Here is a 22,191-nt window from a genome sequence, read left to right as displayed (position 1 = left end):
TTGGAAAAGAACACTCTGCAGCTTTGAGGGACTCCCAGGTCCCACACCGAGCCTGAGAACAAGTAGCAACGAGTCTTTGGTAGCCTATGGAGCCAAGTCTGCAGAGGGGGACTTCCTCCTGAAAACTGGCTCTGCGAGGCCTGATAACAGGTAGCTCCTTAGTCCTTGCCTGACTGTAAATCCTACTATGTTGAAAAATTTGCTTGGAGCCCAGGACTCAGCGGTTAGCAGGCTCTGTTAATCCCAGATGGAATTCAGTCAGCCAAAGGGGACTGGCTTGTGTTTTTGTAGCATGGACTGGCTCCTGAGCTTGTTTTTATCCCTTTTTAGAACCAGGACAAAAGCATGTGGGGGACTTTTATAGACAGGCTTTGTCGCCACCCCTCCCCCCCCAGGGGTAGGCCCAGTTTAGAGTTGCAGCAAAAGTGAGTAGGGGGCTGGTTCCTGGATGAAATAAGACGTAGGTTTTTGTTTTCCTGAAGAAAACAACTTCTAAATGCAATATTTCATCATTCTGATACTGCTCCCACCCATCTCTGCTCCCCACCCCAGACTTCTGATTATGCCATAAATGGAATGATCGCCAACACTTCTATGACATGAGGCCACTTCTGAACACTCTCTGCTTCTTCCTAGTTCCTTTAATTCCGCCTAATTGGGTCAATTCTGTTTGGCGTTTCTAGCCAAACCTGTTCCCTCACTCTGCTCCCTTCATTTAAAGAAAAGGCCTAAAGGAAGCTCTTGCTATGCAAATTCAAATGCTTTATTTTTAATTCTTTCAGCCATGTTGAGTCAGCCAGCAACATGGAGCAACTAGCAAGGGAAACCGAAGATTATTCCAAACAAGCTCTATCATTGGCTCACAAGGCTCTGCAGGAAGGAGGCGGAAGCGGCAGCCTGACCGGCTCCATGGTGCAAGGGCTTATGGGAAAGTATGTTTCAACAGGTCCTCAGGCGACCCATGTATTCTCCCAGGGTATAATGCAAACCAAGTTCGAGGGGCGCCGCGTTTCTTTAAAAATATATTAACAATACGAGAATGAGAGTGTTACTTTGGGGGAAACCAGATGCTTTTAAGGCTGGAAGAAGAATAAGTTGATTCATCTAAGTAAAGTTTGTGTTTTGATTGAGAGATCGCATGCTTGGAGATGTAGTCACCCTCTGTAGTGTTTAAAGGATGTGAGTAAACCCATCTGGTGGCATGGAGGATGTAAAAATAATATATTTATGTTATCAAGAATTGGGAAAGTTGGACTGAATTTTCCTAACCCAACCTCTACCAACTGGAAGGCTTCTATTTAGATCATGGAGAAGGACACATATCTGACAGATACCCTCATTTGGTTCTTCTGATAATTCCAACCGCATACTTTTAAAACAACAGGATGGGTTTTTGCTTTTAATAAAAAGAATGTATTCCCAAAGTCCTCCCCTCACCCCCCTGCAGATTGGAGAAAACCAAGTCTCTGGCCCAGCAGTTGTCCAGAGAGGCCACTCAAACTGACATTGAAGCAGACCGGTCTTACCAGCACAGTCTGCGCCTTCTCAATTCGATGTCTCAGCTTCAGGGAGTGAAGGATCAGTCCTTGCAGGTAAGGGCATCTCACCTGTGCGTTGATGTACAGAACCAAGGCCACAATGCTTTCTGCTTTGGGAGTTCTGTGACATCATTCAATCATCCAGTTTTGTGTCCATGTTGACCTTTCCTGCTTAGATTGGGAAGAGCATTTATCCATCTCATTATGTATTTCCTTGTTCTCTAACCCCAATCTTGGTCTCTGAAAAGGCCTTGGCTCACATCCTGGACCTACTATTAGTGGATAAACATTTTATATCTCTCCCCTAGCTCTGGGTACTGCTGGAAATTATTATAGATAAAAGTTGGTGTTTACATTTGAGTCCAGTCTAGAGTACGTCTCTAGGTTCAGCCACTCAGCAGACTTGTGTTTTTCTCACATGTTTCTCACATGTGTTTTTCTCACATGTTTTTGACATTGTTGCTGTCTTCAGTCCCAGACTTATTAAATTAAGAAGATTCTGCTTTCTACCGACAGCAAAAATCACTCACAATGATTCCCACAAAAATGTTCCCATGGATATATTAACTAACACATAAAATAATAATAATTTAAAAAAAAACAGACAGAAAACCTGTTTGAGGGTGTGGGATGGCTAGAAAGGGAATTAAGAAGTACAAACTTCTAGTTATAAAATAAGTCACAAGGCTGTATGTACAGCATAGGGAATCGAGTCGATAATATCATTATAGCGATGTACGGTGACCAGGTGATCACTTTGTGGGCTATATATATGTTGACTCACTATGATATACACTGGAAACTAATATAATATTGTGTGTCAACTGCAATTTAAAACAAATTAGAAACAAAACACAAAAAACACCCATTTGATCCCCGAGGGACCTGCTGCCTGACTTTCCTAAGGCACAGTGCCTCATTGCTGTTAGACTTTGGGCCTGGATTGTTGTTGTTTTCAACCAGTGTCAGGTCCTAAGAAGGCTGGTGTGGTAACTGGTGAGCAAAAAGTCACATTTCTTTGGGCTCACAGGTAGAAGCAAAGAGGATCAAACAAAAAGCTGATTCTCTCTCAAGCCTGGTGACCAAACATATGGATGAGTTCAAGCGGGTGCAAAGCAACCTGGGAAACTGGGAAGAAGAAACCCGGCAGCTCTTACAGAATGGAAAGATTGAGATACAGGTATCCTTTTGTTAATTGATTTACTCAGCAAACACGTATTGAATGCCTACCATGTGAATAAATATAGCAAGAGGAACCACTGAACACTCTCTAAAGGTCACGGGACTGCTGCTTATAGAGGAAGTAACTGAGCTACAGAGACCTTGATGTGATTTCCTCAGCTCCGCCCACTGAGTCAGTCCTCAAATCTGAGACGAGGACTCAGACCTCCTGGGTCCAATTTTGGCCGAGCTCTATCTGCTAGCTTGGCTTCAGGAAATATCTAGAGTTTGAAATTATGATTTGCCAAACTATTCTTGTCCCTGATAATAGACTAGAGGTTGAAACTGTTCTCTATATGGCATCCTTTGGGTCACCGTGTTATAAAGTTTGCTCTCCCCCAGGTTTGCTATAGAACCCATAGACTCTTGGGTGAATCACAGCACTCTGTGGTCACGAAGAGAAATACATCAGAGTGATTGTGCTGGCAGCAATGCACTTCCCCCGTGTAGGTTAAATTTAATCTTGTTCTATCTGCCTATTTACAGAAATCAGGTCAATTGCTTTCCCGTGCCAACCTGGCTAAGAGCAGAGCCCAAGAAGCACTAAGTATGGGCAATGCCACTTTTTATGAAGTTGAGAACATCTTAAAGAACCTCAGAGGTGAGTGTTTCGTGGTTCGGGTCACTTGAGTATTTTAAAGGTATAAGCATGACTTTGGTTTATTTTGATGCTTCATATATCTAAGTGATAGGTACATTGGGGTATTAATAGATGCTTAAAAAATAACTCTCGAAAGAAAAATTGCATTGATATTTGACGTAATGGATAGAACTGAACTAGATGGCAGAAGGCTTGAGTTCTGATCTCTGCTGGGTCATGTGACCAGGCTGACCTGGCCATGTCACCATAGGCCAGTTACACAGCCTTTCCAGACCCCAATTTTCTCCTCTTTAAAGAGAGAAAGTTGAACCAAGTGATCTTTTAGGTCCCTCGCAGATGCAGTATCCCATTACCATAAATTATTGTTCCTTTTTTTTGGTACTGTAGGACCCTTTTTTTTGGGGTCCTACATAGAACCAATGAAGTTGCTTTGCGCTGATGATGGAGCAAGTTTTATCACAGCATCCAGACCCCAGGAAATTTTGATTTGCGCCTTGTATAGATTTGGCTAAAGTTTCAGGCTTCTTCACTAAAGAACAAAAAGAAACATTCCTCAAATCTTGGTATTTTCTTCACAGAAAGTCCCTCTCTGCCCATTCCATCCAGCCATGAACTACTTCATCGGCAGTTTAGTGTGAAAGGTTCTGGCTTGAAACTTTGGGCTTCAAAGATTTCACCTGCTTCTGATTACCTTTTGGGTATTACGACTGTTGCAATGGTGGGGACCCAGGGCAGACTGATTGTCGGTTCTCCTAAGCAAAGGACTAAGTATGGCTCTTTCAAGGCCTCCTTTAAGATGCTTTCTCCTGGATAAGAAAGAGTAATAGCCACAACTTCCCACACTCTTATTCCCAGGCTGTAATAACACTCTGGAATTTTTCTTCAAACTCCAGCCGCTTTCATCAGTCTTTGCAAGTTAGCTATGTAAGTTCGTTTTCATCTTCACAGCGATGTTTTCTTATCTTCATTTCAGAGTTTGACCTGCAGGTTGAAGACAGAAAAGCAGAAGCTGAAGAGGCCATGAAGAGACTCTCCTACATCACCCAGAAGGTTGCAGATGCCAGTGACAAGACCAGGCAAGCGGAAGCGGCCCTGGGCGGTGCTTCTGCTGATGCCCAGGGGGCAAAGAACACAGCCAGGGAGGCCCTGGAGATCACCGGCAAGATAGAACAGGTAAAGGGACATCGAGATGCAGGTTGGCACGAGCAGCTCCAAACACAAGGGTAGCGTGGAATGAGAGAGCACTGGAGTCATTTTGACCCACAGGGCTGTTGTGGTCCAAGGTGGCCCCAGATCCACTTGGGCACCCCTTTTATTGATTGATTCCCAGAGCCATCATTGACTGAGTGCTAGAACGCCTTATTTTCAGCTCCCTTTTTGGACAACTCCATCACTAGAACCATCCAAGACTGGTTTTTTTATACAGACTATCATATTCTAGAGCTGCTATAACAAAGTACCGCCAACTACATGGCCTAAAACAACAGAAATTTATTCTCCCACAGTTCTGGAGGCTGGAAGTCTAAATGTCAGCCGAGACTCTGGGTAGAAACATTTCTAACCTCTGGTGGTGGCTGTCAATCCTTAGCATTCCTGGCTTTGCTGCAGCATAACACCATCTCTGCCTGTCAACCCTTTGGGGTTCTTCTCCCTGGTGTCTCCAGCTCTTCTTAGAAGGACACCAGTCACATTGGATCAGGGGCCCACCCTACTGCAGTATGACCTTACTTTAACTAATTACATCTGCAACAAGCTTCTATCCAAGTAAGGTCACCCTGTGAGGTACTGGGGGTAGGATTTGGGGCGAGGGGGGCACAACTCAGCTTGTAACAACTGTCATCGATGTTTTGATTCAAGATTATGAAATCGTGGCATTCTAGATCCCTTGTCCCTGTGTGCTATGGCTAAGCTCCACTTATTCATTTTTCTCTTTCCTTCCTCCGTGGGCCAGCACTGTGCTTGGTGCTGAGGATATGGAGATGAGAACCGCCCTTCCAGGAGCATTCGGTGTAATGAGGAGAGGCAGACTATTTACACTAAAGCCCCTATGTAAAACGCTCCAGTAGAAGGAATGCTTCTCAGATGGAAGAGAGATTCGTAGTCCTTACTTAACCATGACTTCTGGAAAGCTTATGCAACTCTGGAAAACCCAGAGGGAACTGGGTTTGAGATCTGGACTGTCTGGCATCCCTCTTGGGCCACTTGGTGTCTTGCCAAAATCATTGCTAATTTTAGGTCCCTTGAGGAGAGAGACCAGTTTCATGTGCTTCTCTTTCGATGGTTTCTGGCGCAGAGACATCTGCAATTGGGTGCTTAATAATAACTATGGATAAAGATAGTGATGATTTGTTCTAATGAAAACAAAAATCAAAGCTGTAGCCCATTCATTCTCTGCACCCCAAACTCATCTGTCTCAGGAAATAAAGTCATTCAAAAAAGACGGTGGCAGCAAAGAAACAGGACAGAGAATGAGATGAGTCTCTCACCCTCTGGCTTTTCTCAACCGGTTCGTACTGTGTTCACCGCTTGGTGAGCACTGACCTGTGAGGGAAGCAGTGTCTCACTGCTGACCCTCCTTGCCCCCAGAGACATACCCCCAAACTAACTTGTTGGAGGCAGAGCGTGGGGAAGGGTGTGTCCCCAAATCTGACTCTCCCCTTGTTCATCTAACTTACTCCATCAGGGCCCGGCTGCAGCTGTATTTGTTCTGCAGTTGTCTTTGGAATGTTTTTGTGCCTCACCCCCTCTCTCCTTCCGTCCCTGGCTTCTTTTCTTCTCCCAGGAGATAGGAAATCTGAACTTGGAAGCCAATGTCACAGCAGATGGAGCCTTGGCCATGGAGAAGGGACTGGCCAGTCTGAAGAGTGAAATGAGGGAAGTGGAAGGAGAACTGGCAAGGAAGGAGCAGGAGTTTGACACAGATGAGGACGCGGTGCAGATGGTGAGTTCCTGTTGCTTTCCATGGGAGACGCCTTTCAACTTCATTGTGGGAAACGCTCTTTCAAGATGAGTTTGTATTTCTTTTTCCTCAGGTAATTACAGAAGCCCAAAAAGTTGACGACAGAGCCAGAAATGCTGGAGTTACGATCCAAGACACACTCAACGCATTGGACAGCATCCTGCACCTAATAGGTACACGGAGCACCCACCACCATCCAACCCATGCTCCAGGGCTTCTCTCAAAACACTAACCAGACCTAACCCCGGTGCATGGGGGTCTTCACTTTTTTTTAAGGGTAGCAGGAAGTCTGCTTTGTTTCCAGGCCCAGACACTTCAGGCAGGTTACTTTACATTTTCTGGACTCTGTTTTATCATCTTGAAGATGGGTCCCTGAGTACCTGTTGCCCTTGGAAGTGAAAGTCTGTAGGTCAAAGAGCTGCATGTATTTAGGGAAGTATATTGAGGCTCAGAGAGGTTAATAATGTCCCACAGATGACAAAGTAAGTTGCGAATTTGAACTTCACAGCTAAAGAGAACCCGGACAGCTTGACAGTTTTGCTAAGGATTCTAGCCTTGATTCTGAGGAGCTAGTAGACAGCTTTAAGCAGAGGAAAAACATCATCACCGTCTGTTTCAGAATGACCACGGGATGGCTGTGTAGAGGAGAGCTTGAAGGTGGGCTAGGTAAAAGGCAGAGTGAGACCGCGTAGGAGACTGTTGAAGTAATTGAGGCGAGAGATGAGGAAGCCTGCTCTGAGGTAGTAGAAGTGGTGAGGGGGGAGAATCTCCCAGTCTGGGAAGTCAAGGTCACTTGTTGATTCTGCTTAGTCCCTCCCCAAACCACAGCTGTATTTTGACGTAACCAGTTGTGGAAACTTGAGCCACCTGGTAGATTACCCAGAAGAAGTGGGAAGGTGGTAGGTCCATGAGATACTACAACATTTTAGGATAAAATAGATTTGATTGTCCAGTGTGGCAACAGCTCAGGTTGTCCCACAGAATTCATCCAAAAAGAAAACTGATTTGAATTATAGTTCTGGATTCAGGTAGAACTGATGTCAGAGCATTCTGTGGCCTGTTTGATTGGGCTTGGACTACAGCAAACACTGGATTATGGATTTGGTCATAGACTCCAGCAGCGTTCAGGAAATGGCTTGATTCTGCTTTCTCAGTTCAGTAGAGTGACAATAAGACCTGATTTTTCTGTGGGGTATTATCGTCATCCTGAGAGACCAATGTTGTCTGTGTTGTTATACTAATGGGTCTGCTTTGGGAGCCAATGAGCCCCAAAGAATAAAATACCCTCTAAGGGGAAAAAAAATACTCCCCAGTTGAGATTTTAACAGCTTTGTTTAGTGTTTTGAAAAAGATAATGACACCAATAAGGCGTTTAAAGAGAAAATGAAAGAATAGGGAGAGAAGGGTAGATGGGAACTATTAAACATTTACTGTGTGCCAGGCAGGATGCCAGGTGTGTCCGTGGTGTGATATCATCTAAGTATTTTTAAAGTCCGATGAGGTGGGTTTTATTATTGTTTTGTTTCACAGAGGAATACACTGAGACTCAGGGAGGTTAATAATAGCCCGCAGATCACACAGTAAATTGTGGAGGCAGGACTCAGGTTGAGGTCTCCCCTGGCTCCAGGGTTCCTGCTGTTTTGGAATAGCCCATGCTGCCTCCCCATAAATGTGGCTATTTTGTCCGCAAGTTTACTTAACCTTCTCTGCAGGTCATAGGCCCCTCAATTCTTGAATTCTGCCCTGCCCCCCAGTGACGGACTGAGCCATTGGATCAACATTTTTGATACGGTGCTGTTTCTATTCCATTTGCTCCGTCCTGGAACAATGACACTTTAATCACTCTGGGTATAATAATCCCATGCAGTCAAATGCTGCTGCTCAGCTTAAATATGTATGCGAGGCAACCTTCCCTTGAGTTTGAATTGACCAAGGGCCACTCACACCTGTACAAACTAAATGAATCTGGCCAGGTGCCCTTTATCCTGACATTAGTTTTAGGTCATTTATGGGTAAAGCACACCTGAACAAATGTGACTACATTTCATATTGGAAATAAACTAATAGCTAGCTCGGTTCCCACTGTTACCAGCCACAATGAAATCTTGCATCATTTCCTAACAGCTGGAATCCATTTGCCAAATAGCACAGCATACCTTGGCCTCGATAAAGCCTGCAAGCCGGCCAGTTTCTAAAGGTCTTCCAATGGCCAACAGCAAGATATTGCCTAAGGGTGGCTCAGAAAGGATCATTTAGGACTGATTCTGATCCCAGTGAACTGTGTTGGGCAGACACCTCAGACAATACTCAATCCCCTAAGACCTCTAGCCTTTATCTTTTCAGAGCATAGATGTTGACCTTACATGAGAGGAGAAATCCCAGCTTTGTATCGCTTCATTGAGCTCAGAGGCTTGAACTGGGCTGTTCACCACACAGTAACTAGGCCAGTGCACTCAGAATTATTTTCTTGCTTACTTCTCATTTAAAATAAGCCTTTAAAAATGCAGCGGCAAAAAAAAAATAAAAATAAAAATAAATAAATAAATAAAATAATAAAAAATAAAAAAAAATAAAAAAATGCAGCGGCATGCCCTTTGCGCTGGGCAGGTGGAAACAGGAATTAGTTAAGGGTCCAGAAGGGCCCACGTAGGATGAAGGAGATCTAACCACACGCTCATCTCTGTTAACGCCTTTCTCATCCTCTAAACTAGGCCAACCTGGCAGTGTGGATGAAGACGGGCTCATCTTATTGGAGCAGAAGCTTTTCCGAGCCAAGACCCAGATCCACAGCCAGCTGCGGCCCTTGATGTCAGAGCTAGAAGAGAGGGCACGTCAGCAGAAGGGCCACCTCCATATGCTGGAGACGAGCATCGATGGGATTCTGGCTGATGTGAAGAACTTGGAGAACATCAGGGACAACCTGCCCCCAGGCTGCTACAACACTCAGGCCCTGGAGCAACAGTGAAGCTGCCCTAGAGATTTCTCAATGGAGGTTCTTAGGATACCGGCCTCAGGGCTCAGGAGCCATCTCAGGTGGGGGGGGGGTGGGACGGGGACATTGGAACATGTTGACTAGGCATGCTCAGGTCAGCTGAACCTGATCCCATCCCTGAGACCTTGGCCAGATAAATGTCTTCACACACCCATGTGATACCATTTGCTTCCTGACGCTGGGCAATGAGGCAAATAGCATTGAGTATCACACAGATCAAGGGTCTGGACCCCACAGGGTAGACTGGATGGAAGGACAAACTGTACGGGCAGATGTTTGCCTCAGAATAGTCGTAAATTGCGTCCTGGAGTATGGACAAAGGCTGCTGCGTTATACTCAGCTCATTCTTTGCATAATGTGACCAAAGGAAAAATTCTTTTGACTTGTACTCACGCATAAAATTCTTCCTAATGTCAGAACAGAAAGTGAAGTCCTGTCATTACTGTGGCCAGTGAAATACTATTGCCTCATGGTATCCAATGCTCTGGTTGATCAGAGTTCCTTCAGCTTACCATCCGATACATAAACACCTACTCCACTTTCAAGCTGGAAGAAGTGAGCAGTGATGGAGTAAGGGGCATAAAGCTGGCCCATTTGGAGCAATGGTGCCTGCTGGGGCCCAGCTACCTTCAAGTTCTTCTGGGCCTGGGAATTACATCCTTTCTCCTGATGGTGCCATGACATCATCCTATCAGCATCTCCTACCAGCAAAGCAAACACTGGGAAGGTATTTACTTTTGGGTTTCAAAGTGATAGAAAAATGTAGTTCGGGCCTTGAAAGAAGTACATAATTATCTAGCAGATTTATGAGTCCGAATTCAATCCCACTTTCAAACATTAAAAATTACATCACCTATGTGTTTTATCTCATTCTCTCCCTATAGCAGACAATGTTCCTACTCACACTTGAGCTGGGTAGAATCCATCCTTCCATTCATCCATCCTTCCATCCATCCTTCCATCCATCCTTCCATCCATCCATCCATCCATCCATCCATCCATCCATCCATCCATCCATCCATTTATCCATCCTTTCATCAAATATTTATTGAGTACCTACTGTGTGCCAGGGGCTGGGGCACAGTGGTGACATAGTCTCTGCCCTCATAGAGTTGATCGTCTAGTGAGGAAGACAAACATTACAAAAATAAATTTAAACTTATGAATCTTATTTATCACAAGTGGTGTTTATTGCAATAAACCCTGGGTTTGCAACCTCTTTTCTCAACAGAAAATGTTGCAAGAAGCTCCCATGGGGGTACTTGGATTTTGGCAAAGCTGAGATGGCTCTGGGTTGTGCACATGTCCTTGCATTCCAGCTGTCACTCGGCTCCTTTCCACTACTAATTGCAACAGACTTGAGTCATGATAACACCAGTGGGAATTGCTGGAAAAAAACAGAGGTACTTCCACCTCAGCTAGGAAGACATGCGTGCTGCCTCACCTCTGTATTTCCTTGGCTTTTCATGGACGTATTTTAAATAAAGAACAATTCTTAGATGCCTGTGGTCAGTTTCTAATTTATTAAACTCTAAGCCTAAAGTGGAGGTACCAAAGCAATGGAAACTAAAATGCCACAGAAAGAGCAATGAGTTCTAGAGTTAACATCCTTCATTCCTTTTTCTGAGTGTCTTGTTTGGCTCTTTCCAACCATGAGGGTACTTTATGAGATTTAACTGGTGCTGTATCCTAAGCATGAAGCAAGATTGATTTCTGGAACAACCTGAGCAGCCTAGGGGTTAGAATAATTTTTTGGGGGGGGTCTTTTTTCCATCAGCTATAAAATAAAGGTAAAATCAATAGTCTGTGGCATATCATCCATGCCTTTTGATAAATTGAAAGTTAATAAATTAAGATCCTGAGCTGGCTATCTACCCAAGTGGCTGAGGAAAGTATTCTGCCTCTGTCCACATTGACCCCCCCCAACTTCTGACAGGACTGATTACTTTGCTTTACCTTCTGTGGAAGTGAATTTGTAATCCTGTCTTGACATACTCAATCACATATTCCGCAAGTCTCTTGCTGTAATTAACAAGTGTGCCCAGAAAATTTTGTGTTTGATTTGAATAACTATGATATCATGTAGACCTCAAAACGTGCATAACTCAGACACAATAGACTTTTTTTTTCTGGCTCCTATGCCATGCTAGATGGGGAGAAAGCTGGCAGGGTGGTCCTCCACGTAGTCATTCGGAGACCCTGCCATTTACAACATGTGACTTTTAAGGTTACCCTGGCAATCATCTCCATTCCAGGTGGTGGAACGGGACAAAGATATGGAAGAGGAAGATGCCCGGAGGGTTTCTGTGGGCCAGGCCTGGGAGGGGCTGTACATTATTCTCTCATGTTCCATGGTCTAGAACCCGGTATTATGGCCACATCTAACTTGCAAGGGGGTCTGGGAAGTGTGGTCCCTTAGAAGGACGCCACTTGTCAGTGACAATTCTACACCATGAAAGGGAAGAAGAATACACCGTTAGTGCTTGGCTACCATTTCCCCTGAAAATAAGACCAAACCGGACCATCAGCTCTAATGGATCTTTTGGAGCAAAAATTAATATAAGACCCAATCTTACATTATGTAAGACCGGGTGCTATAATTATATTGTATTATATTATATTATATTATATTATATTATATTATATTATATTATATTATATTATATATTATATCATATTAAAGACCCAGTCATATATTACATTAAAATAAGACTGGGTCTTATATTAATTTTTGCTCCAAAAGACGCATTACAGCTGATGATCCAGCTAGGTCTTATTTTCAGGGAAACACAGTATCTGTGTCCACTGAGTATACAGTTAGGCAGCACATATTCTGGGGAACTTAGTGAGGTGCCCCATTAGTTAATAACCAAGGTACCTGCAATCATAAAAGGATTCCTCAGTGGAATAGATTGTTCAATTTATAGAATGTTTTCCCTGATGAATGGGAGATGATCTCTGAGAAGAGATGGGGAATGGAAAAGTGACTCATGACTTCCTTGGTGTAGAAATGATTCCTTCATTTCTGAGGTTCTGACAAGTTGTCCCTAAGAAGAGAAAAAGGGCACGTGACTTAGAGATAGCCTACCCAGGAATTAGCCTCTGTTACTAGTCTTAACCTCACCCTGCCACATTAAAGGAGCTTTCCTTCTGATTTCTTGTCAGGATTCATAATTTGTAGTTAAAATTTTCTTATACTTCTTCTCTGAGAGTTTTCTGATTAATTGTGCCACTGTTAGGTGATTACAAACATCATCATCCACTTTGACTCCTGGGGATTTCTGTTTGGAGATGGGGGTAGAGATGAAACTGCCCATAAACTATAATTTCTTAACAGATGTATTTCTGATCTTATTCCAGGATGTGGTTTCCTTTCAGTGCTCTTGGGAGGCTGGAGAAAAGGGTAAGAAGATACTCAGTAATGTCCAATGTTTGGAACAAGTCTCAAGGACCAGCGTGATATGTTTATCGTGTCTTCTTTTAATGTTTTGCATAGGCATGGGAATGTTATGGATTCTTGCTGTGGTTCAGTTTTCCCACCTGGAAAGCAGAGAGTAGATATTTTTCTTTGCTTTCTTTATACTATAGGCTGCACAGAACTTCCTAGGAATTTCCCAAGACCTGAAGCTTACTTATGGGTCATAAGGGAAGAAAGGTGTATGTCCATGTATGTTAATTCATATGTAGTATATATATTTTATAAGTTAGTGAAAGTTAGCGTATTAAACCAGTGTTTATACCTTATTTTAAACAAGGCCTCATCGTTATGTACTTTCAGGACAGAGAAAAAATTGTGTTTAGCTTTTTGACCAAAATGGCAAACATAAGTACACGTCATCAATTTACAAGACATACCAAGCACCATGAACCTGTGCCCCCAAACCCACATGGATATCCATGAAGCCAACTAATCTCAATCTTAAAAAAGCAAAAATACTAAGAACTAAAATGATTAAAAAAAAACAACACGTCTAACAAGTAGCTAAGCCTTAAATGAGCTGGCCTCACAGGAAATTGCTATGTCACCTTCTGAATCATGACTGACATTAGCTCATGACAATCAGCATCTAGACGTAAACCAAAATGTAACATATGTCACAACTAAAAATGAAATAAGAACTAAGAGTCATGGCAGGATTGAACAATTAACAAATTATTCTTTTTTTTTTTTTTTTGCTTTTTTACATTGCCAAAACAAAGTATTGAGTTGAACAATTTCTGTCTTAAGATCTTTTACCCAAAAGTAAGTTATTCGAGTTTTTAATTTTAAGAAATATATTTTCATTTCATAAAGAACTAATTTCATTAAGGAGCCAAAGCTAACCAAGACCAGACTATGCAGATTCGGTGGGATCTAAGATTTGAGTTTTCATTAACTGAGAAAGTTTACGCACAATTAACAAAATCACTAATTATTCTTCCTTGTTTATGATCTTTGGGTGTGGTTGTATATACTTTCCTATTAGACATGTCCCATCAGCCGAATCAGGCAGAAAATCTTCTGCTCTAAGAACATTTTTTACAACTGTTGGTTCCTGTCAAATAAGAATATGAAGAAAAAGTGATTAATTCTACAATAGCAGAGAAGATTCTAGACCAAAATACGAGACTCTAGTAGCATTGTCTTATTTATTAACATAATTGAAACATTTTGTTGATAAAACTTTTGTCCGTGACTACTCGAAGCAAGAAAATTGTACTCAAAATATTTCACTGTGAAATGGTGTCGCAACTTGAATGCAGTTTTTATTGAGTTGGTTTCCATAAAGCAAATCTTCCTCTTAACATGGCAGATTCAGTGACCAAAAAGTGATTCAAAGAAAGTTTCCCCTCCCCATGCCAATCCTTGAGTTCTGGGCCCTGGGATTGAAGGAGGCAAAGAGTGTAACTCGTTCTTAATGAACCTGAGCAAGCTAATAGGACACTCCAAATTTGCACAACAAAGAAACCATGTGAAGAGTTGAGTTTAGTGAGAAACTAGAGGAAGGTGCAGACTGGATGAATCTGACAGCATCTTTGTCACTACCACAATGCTATTCCTAAGGTGTCCTAATTGGATGAGCTACAAAATTGGTCCGTTTCCATCCTTCCCATCTCCTCTGTCTGTCTTCCTTGGGAGAGATCGTGAGCGTTTCATATTCCACCAATTTAGTTTTGCATTACTCTTTTGATGAATAAAATAGAAGATGTTTCTCTCTCTTCATCCCCTAAAGTGTGTGTGTGTGTGGGGGGGGGGGGGTGTTTGTAGTTTGGGAGAATAGATTTAGGCTGTTAAACACAAGTCGCTTCTCCCTGTAATTCTCTGCCTTTTGCTGTAGATTGATGACTGAGTCTCGCTTTCTACTTAATGAGAACAGCAAGTTCTTTTATTCTTTTTGAGAAGCTGGAGCATGAGACTAGATAATGCTGGGGAAAGGTAGGCCAATCTGAGACAGGAAGAGCAATGTCTCAAGAAGCTCTAGCTCTGGGTTTCAGGCACTTCAGTAAGAGACTTCCCTCCCCTGTTCCCATGTACATTCAAGGTAAGTGAAAGCAAGGACCCAGAGGCTGCCTGGGGTTGGCATGGGGGGGTGGAGAATGAGGTACCAGGTAGCAACTAGACCGCTTCCCTCCCAGAGGGGCATTCCTTGAGTAGATAGTCCTTGATACAAAGCGTTGCCCTCCTGACTGTTCTTATTCACATCAGCCACTTCCAGAAAAATAGGAGGGACCCTTTTTATGGAAGGCAGAAAAATGTGGCTGCAGACCCCTCTTGACTCAATCATGCCAGGCCATGCCTTTCTCATAATCTCTGAGCCATGCCAGCCTTGGGTTGGCCTTTGTAGGAAGGAGGGAAGTCAGGGCCTAGAAGTCAGCCTGCTGGCATCTGGGGCACTACTTCAAACTGCATCATCTTTCTGGTGTTGACCTTGACTGGATCACAGCACAATGTCCTGCCCTGGACTGAGAGAGGGCCTTTGACCTCCATGGGGCAAGGTGGGGAATAGACAATTCCACCCAAAAGGGGATTCACTTTTGCTCCTATTAAAGGAAAACTATTGTAACACGGTCGCTGTGGTCCACCAAGAGAGGACCTGCCCCTTTTCATTCCTAGAAATCTACTTCCATTGCCCCTGTTCTTCTCCTTAGTTCATCTTCTCTCCCTTTCTACAGGCCTTCCTGCCCCCACACAGCACATAGAGCCAGCCCGGTTCCCTCTCATGGGTTGTGGACTAAATGGCGTTTGACCAGAGTCCAGCAGAGTAACAGAGTGGACCAAAGACACTAAAGACACCTTGTCTTTCTCGCATCTGCTCAGAGGGAGCCTCATAATAAACTCTATCCAGAAACTCCATACTCTTGAGAAAGCCCTGTCCCCCATGGAACGCAGCTCCCTGTTTCCCTTTGTTTCACTTGCTGACTTACAACTGTTTTGCCCAGACAAAGGCTCTTCTGTCTGTCTTTCTCCAGCACTAATGTCATCTTGAGCATTCTGGGTCTTTCTTAGCCCTCCACAAAGCAATCCTTTCTTGGATTCAGAGGGTCACTGTCTGGGATTTCCTCCAAGCTGCTGAGATTGCTTGATTTCTAAGGGAAACTTAGCTTGGCCTTCCTCACCATCACTTTCTCCCCCAGGACTGGCACATACAAAGCCATATAGAGGGAGTACCTGGGTCAGACATATTTAAGAGAAAGATGCCAGGTAAAGGCTGAGAAGTGTAGTATCCACTCGGTCAGTTTCATAGGAACTGGAGGGGCAGAGGCCAGGTGGTGTGATGACCTCATCAGGGAAACAATATCTTTTTACCAGACCCTATACTTGCTGTCTGACCTTGGACCAGCCATTTAATTCAGTGGATATCTGCTGCCTCATCTTTTTAAAGGAGAACGTTAGATCAACTAATCTTTCAAATTCTTTTCATTTATGCTTCCATGCTCCTTAGCCAAACACTGAGATCTGGAATAGGATCTTCCCTCATTCCTCTGTAGATTATTTCTTTAACCCAAGAAGTATAACGCCTTCCTGGAAGCTACTCTACCACACTCTTCTGTTGAATCCTGTTCCTTTCCCTAAATGCTATCGATATTGTAGATATGAAGTGTGTGGAGAAGACCGTTGTCCCTGGTGACAGCTCTCACCCAACCCCTCCTGGACCATAGCTGGTACTAGGTTTTCATAAAATTATCCTGCTGCTCAGGAACCATTCCTCAAAGACAACCGGAAACCCAAGAGCCAGAGACTGGATGAGAGACACAGAGCACAGGAGAATAATTTCCTTTTGGCTCTCCAGCAGCACATGCATGAGGCCTGAACAACTAGAAGAGTCTGTCAATACCGTTTCCAGGGACAGAAGAGGAAGGTGGGAAATTAGGGAGAAAAGGAGTGGAACAGTTCAGCGGCTCTTGATGCCCCTCTGATCTCTGTGCTGTGAACCCACTCCCCTATTGGGCAGATTTCCTCAAATGGTAGCAGTCGTGGCTGGGCAAGGCAGGAGATAAGACCAACCCCAGAAACAAGGCCGAGGCACTGCTTCTCAAGAAGGAATTGACGTCAGGCACCACCTGTGTTACAGTTGGAGTGGGTGAGAATCATCAATTCCCATCAGGGCAATAAATTGCTTTCTCATAGGTCATCTGGACTGATGACAGAGACATTTCCCAGACAAACGGGCAATAAATAATTGCAATTAGCAGAGGTCTCTAGGGATGGGTGAATTCCGAGCATGTTTTATCTCAGAAATGACTGCATTATGAGGATTTGGCCTTGCATATGTGACTCTTCTCAGATGCGGAAATGTGGCTAAGTGTGGCCTCCAACGGCTTGGATGGCAATCTGAAGGATCCTTGGAAATAACTGGGCTGGCAGGAAACCTACACTGTGCCATCAGTCACAACCGAAATAAGCAACTGTTCAGATGCCACCAGGAAATGGGAATGGACTGGCTCTGCGTGAGCATAGGCCCAGAGTCTCAGGAAAATGGTCTTTCAAAACTAAAGAAATGGACGCAGAGTCTTCTAAGAAACCCTACTATTTCCAGACTTGCCTCCCAGGTTTCAGAACTTGAAAGTCTCACTCCTGACCCCAGACTGGTGCTACTGCTGTGTGGGGGGCAGAGGGTGAGTAGGTACGGGGGTGGGGGGTGTTGGCAAAGTGGAGGTGGCTTGACCTTCTTTATTGGGTGTGGCCCTCACGCAGCGTACTGAGTGCTGATGCTGGTTACAGTATTCTGTCAAAGGGAAGTAATTCCACAGGAATGCATCAAGACTACAAACATAAAGAATCACGGACACGGAGTTCATCCAAGTTCTATGAGGAGTGAACAACAACAATAAAAAAAACAAAACAAAAAGAGAAAAAACAGAAGAGAAAGAAAGAAAACTAGCCCTTTGTGGTAAAGGGCATGCTGGGAAGGCGAGAGCCAGAGCCGCCTCCCCAGAGCATGCTGGGAGGATGGGCACCAGAGCCGCTCGCTAGAGCATGCTGAGAGATGGACACCAGCACATCTCCGAGGACAGCACTTCCCCCAACTCCCACCCCTATTCCCTCACCCACCCCCAACCCAGAGCCTAGAGGAAAGTTTGTCCAAAGATGACTGTGGAAGAGGGTATGCTGTGGTTCTCTGCCGACCCCCCACACTGTGGGGGGTTGAGTCAGCGAAGGGAGAACAGAGAGGCAGGAGAGAAACAGGGGGACTGACAGAGACTGGAGGGGCCAGTGTGTTGGCAGAGGACGAGGGGAGAGTGGAGCAGAGGCTGTGTGGCTGCTAGCCCGAGGCGTTGATGTACAGCTGGCTCTTGAGAATGTAGTCGATGACTGGCTGGGACAGGTAGTCCACGACATGGCCGTCCCCATGCTGCAGGGCCAGCCTGGATGAGAAGAGGCAGGAATCAGATAGACATCAGTCCCAGAAGCCAAGCAGGACTGGCCTGCCCACTCTCTTTCAGGGAAAGGGTTGACCCAACACCCCATCACCAGCCTTCGCTTAGGTTAAGTAAATGGAATCCCTATTAGGAAACGCCCTCTTGCCCCATCCTGGGGACTCCGTTTCATCCTGGCTCTGCCACTTTCTAGCTGAGGGACTTTGGGCAAGTAATTTAAGCCCATCTGTTGTTCAGTTTTCTCTTCTGTAAAATGAGGGTAATATCTCAGTTGAGGAAAGGATTAAAGGAGTCGTGAAAAGCACTTAGAAGGGGCCAAGCCCACAGTATGCGTTTTAATGTGTTAGCTATTCTCATTTCATTCCTTTGTGTTGCTCTACACCATGGTCTCCTGAAAATGAGTCTCACTGGGGTTCTTAGGATGGACCACTTCCTTTCCTTCCTACGGATCCTGATAGGGAAGAGGAAGCCTTCTCTGAGGCCCTTCTCACAAGCCCTGGGGGTCTGTGAAGGGAAAGCACCAACAGGTACGAAAGGGCTCCAGTGGTTCCCTTTGGTTTCTGCACAGTTTTGCTCTAGCCTTGGTCTGGCTGCTTCCCATTCTCTACTCACATGGTGAGTCCAACGTACCTGCTCTTGGTTGAGCTGACAATGGACATGGGATGGTTGATGTCATCCTTCACCACCATGATGTTGTTCTGGGGAGAGAACAGAGAGAGTGGGCTGCCTGCCCCTCACACTGACCTCCTTGTGTGTCCTCACTCCTGCAGCCCCCAGGCCTCGCCGAGGAGGGCCACGTCACAGAGCTACGCCAGCAGGGACACGGAGAACTCACTCTGTATTTGCGTAGTATTGAGGAGTGATTCATGATTCGGTCTGTGTCAGCTGCATCCCGGGGCACCACCACGATCCCAAAGTCCCCAACAATCACCTCCATCTGAAGGAGAGAGAGAGAGAGAGAGAGAGAGAGAGAGAGAGAGAGAGAGAGAGAGAGAGCGCCTTTTGTGAGACCATGACTCCAAACTCCTACCCAGCAACTGCTTAGCAGGGTGGAGCTACCTTCCACGTGGAACCCCAGCTTTAGTCCTAAACTTGCCTTTTCAGCCCCATCAGTCAGCTCCTTCAAGTAACCACCCTTAAAAGTGTCAGAGGCATGAGGGAGAACTTTGCCTGGCACACAAAAGACGCTTAATAAGTACCTCGAGGCTAAATGGCTAAGTGTGCTCCTACATGTCTGGGCAAGAACGCTCTCATTCCTGAGGCTCCTGTTGAGCCCACAGTGCTGAGAGGATGGCGAATAATGGCACATCGTCCTTACTGGCAGACAGCCTCGTGGGAGACACAGATCCCACTGCCCAGCAAGCAAACCCCAGCCCCTAGCTGGACGACTGAGAGGGGATGGAAGGCTCCCCTGCTCATCCTCGTCAAAGCTGCTGTGGGCCTTGGGGGCAGCAGGGTGGGAAGGGTGTGGCTGTATCAGTGTGAGCAGAGGCAGTGACAGGAGGGAGAGTATTACAGGTTACTTCTGAGATCAGTCTCTGATAGAAGCTTGCTGCCACAATGAGAGATGATACCTTTTCATTTCAAAAAAAAAAATAACAGTCTTATTTTTTCTGATTATAGACAATGCAAACTTGGGAAACTCAGAAAAAGAAATCGATGACAGCCATACCATCCAGATAACCACTAATATAACCGTAGTATATTTCTGACCAGGGTTTCCCTCTCTACAAATAAATGTACATATCCATACTTGGGTTAAACTGAAAAACGAATCATTTTACCTGCATCCCCCCCCCCACCATGTTAGCATTGTATTGTGAGCATTTTCTCACATCATAAACGTTATTGGAAAATATTAAGTTTTAACAATGTATTTCATTGTCTGACTGTACTGGGATAGCATGATATATTAAACCAATCTTGTATTATAGAAAGTGTACAGTGACTTCTGATGTTTTGCAGTTAAACGTAACACTTTGTTGAAGAGCTTTGTACATAAATCTTGTACCACGTCTCTGATTAGTTCCTTAGGATAGGAAGTAAAATAATTAGATGAAAGGATATGAACTGGACATATTTCCAGCTCTTGAGACATATTACCAAGCTGCTTTCCGGAAACTCATGCCAATTTTTATTTTCAAAGAGCCTGAAAGCAATGGCACTTAATAGACTTGGATCTAGCCTGGGCATATTACTGTTTAGATCTTGCCAATTAAGGATCCCAGATGGGGAGAGCAGTGGGGTGGGGGGGCAGGCTGCTTCTAAGCAGTGTAGCTCATTGAGCAAGACCAGCTCTGGTGGCAAGGGACCCAGGTTTTTCCTCAGAATTCTCCAAACCAGTGACACAGACATTATGGACATGGTGGACGCTACTTCTCTATCAGAGGATTTCTGTACCAGCAGAATTCCACTTCTAAGTTTGATTCCCTCATTATGTTTGTGTGCGTGCATGTGCGAGCATGTGTGCGTGTGTATGCACGTGTGTGCCCTGGGGGTGTTTCCGTCCACTTTACCCTACTTGTCCCATTGCTTACAACTGGAACTGGAGTTGCAACTAGAACTCTGATGTTGCCGAAATAAAAAGTTGGCTGAAGGTGTCCTAGGAGGGAAGTCAAAGGCATGTAGAGTATACCAGGACCTCCCCTGGATCATGCCATGTGGAAGACACAGGGCCTCACGCAATACGCTGCATCAATTGGTGGTGCTCAGTGCGGTAAACTGGCACCGAGTGTTTGTGCTATAAACCAGGAATGTTAGGGAGAGGCAGGGCAGGGAGATGCAGGTATATCTGTCTCCTCCAGCTGTTTCTCCTAGAATACTGCCCTGGGCTTCACCACTCAGGTCTCCTAAGACACTGGTTCTCACACTTGGCTGTGAATTAGAATCACCTCAGGAGTTTTTAAATGCCAAAGCCCAGCTCACACCTAAAATCAAGTAAATCAGAATCTCTGGGAATGGGACCCAGGCATTGACAGGTTTCTTTTCTTCCCCAGGTGACTACAATATGCACCCAAGCTTGAGAACCAGTGGTCCGAGTAGAGTTAAAGCTCCAGGGGAATTGGTAGGGTAGGGAAAGAGAAAAGAGAAGGGAAAAAGAGAAGAAAAGGAGGGGAGGGGAGGGAAGAGGTGGTATATATGGAGATTCCTCAACTGCCTGGCAATGTAGACATTTCAAGATATCTGGTATAGACTGTATAATACAGACACTGCCTTCAATTTGATTCTGAGAATGTGATGGATGTTTCGTATGTGATACATGAAATAATGGGGTTATTTAAAGAGAGCATTCTATTCTAGTTTAAAGCATGAAAACAATGGTTCCGAATGGCAGTCAGGCCTCCTGGGGAGAATTGCCCTATGGGTGACATTAGCGCCACTGAGGCTTTCCACTCAGGAACTAACGATCTGAGCACCCAGTTGGTAACAGTGCCATGGGTCTCCGAGGGTGGCAAGCAGATGGAGACCTTGCTGCTTAAGATGTTTTCCTTTGCCAGAAGCAGGTGACAGACGTGCCCCTTGGGAGTCACAGATGGGGCGAGGAAGATGGGGTCTAAAAGATAAGACACAGCTTTACCACATCGTAGAGACATCGCTGCAGGAGTGTGGGCCAGAGGCTTGTAGACCTTTGCTCCTAGGGTGTGGGCTTAATGTTCGTGCTGGAGGGTGTCTGTGTGGGGGGGTGTTTTGGGGTGGGGGAGGTGCCAGCTGCTAGAGTTGGTGTGGGGACAGAGTCCCAGAAAGCAGTTTCCAGGCTCTCGGCCTCACGTGGAAAGGTGCTGGCTCGTGTAGTAGATGGCCGTCAGCTGTGACTAGTTGGCCGTCAGCTGTAACCAGTGAGCCATTGGCCACTGATATAACTGCCGTGGCTGAGCTAACAAGCACAGATTGCAGTTAGCAAGGGGTTGTGGGTTGGTTGGCAGAGAAGCAGATGGCGGATTGCGGCTAGCAAGTGGGGTTAGCAAAACGGGCGGCGGGTGCGAATTGTGTGGCTCCTGCTTTGTGTGTCTCGCCTGGCCGC

At 45.0% G+C, this 22,191-nt stretch overlaps 2 protein-coding genes across 2 annotated transcripts in view; one reads left to right on the top strand and one right to left on the bottom strand.

The window, feature by feature from the left end:
• The window catches only part of LAMC2 (laminin subunit gamma 2), a 52,686-nt gene extending 41,876 nt beyond the window's left edge, over positions 1-10,810 (top strand). The window contains exons 16-23 of the mRNA XM_081025673.1: positions 783-932; positions 1,448-1,592; positions 2,569-2,718; positions 3,246-3,360; positions 4,334-4,533; positions 6,143-6,301; positions 6,393-6,492; positions 9,031-10,810. Of these exons, the coding sequence (XP_080881799.1) occupies positions 783-932; positions 1,448-1,592; positions 2,569-2,718; positions 3,246-3,360; positions 4,334-4,533; positions 6,143-6,301; positions 6,393-6,492; positions 9,031-9,284 (1,273 nt within the window). The 3' untranslated portion in view covers positions 9,285-10,810. The remainder of the gene's footprint in view (positions 1-782; positions 933-1,447; positions 1,593-2,568; positions 2,719-3,245; positions 3,361-4,333; positions 4,534-6,142; positions 6,302-6,392; positions 6,493-9,030) is intronic.
• Positions 10,811-14,032: 3,222 nt separating this feature from the next.
• NMNAT2 (nicotinamide nucleotide adenylyltransferase 2) overlaps positions 14,033-22,191 on the bottom strand; it is a 113,642-nt gene continuing 105,483 nt past the window's right edge. The window contains exons 9-11 of the mRNA XM_081025074.1: positions 19,006-19,107; positions 18,801-18,868; positions 14,033-18,158 (exon numbers count right to left, since the gene is read on the bottom strand). Coding sequence (XP_080881200.1) covers positions 18,056-18,158; positions 18,801-18,868; positions 19,006-19,107 — 273 coding nt within the window. The 3' untranslated portion in view covers positions 14,033-18,055. The remainder of the gene's footprint in view (positions 18,159-18,800; positions 18,869-19,005; positions 19,108-22,191) is intronic.

This window comes from Rhinolophus hipposideros, assembly GCF_964194185.1.
Source record: "Rhinolophus hipposideros genome assembly, chromosome: 19".
NCBI lineage: Eukaryota > Metazoa > Chordata > Mammalia > Chiroptera > Rhinolophidae > Rhinolophus > Rhinolophus hipposideros.
The sequence above is the reverse complement of the archived record's forward strand: the minus strand, read 5'-3'. Positions and strand labels throughout refer to the sequence as shown.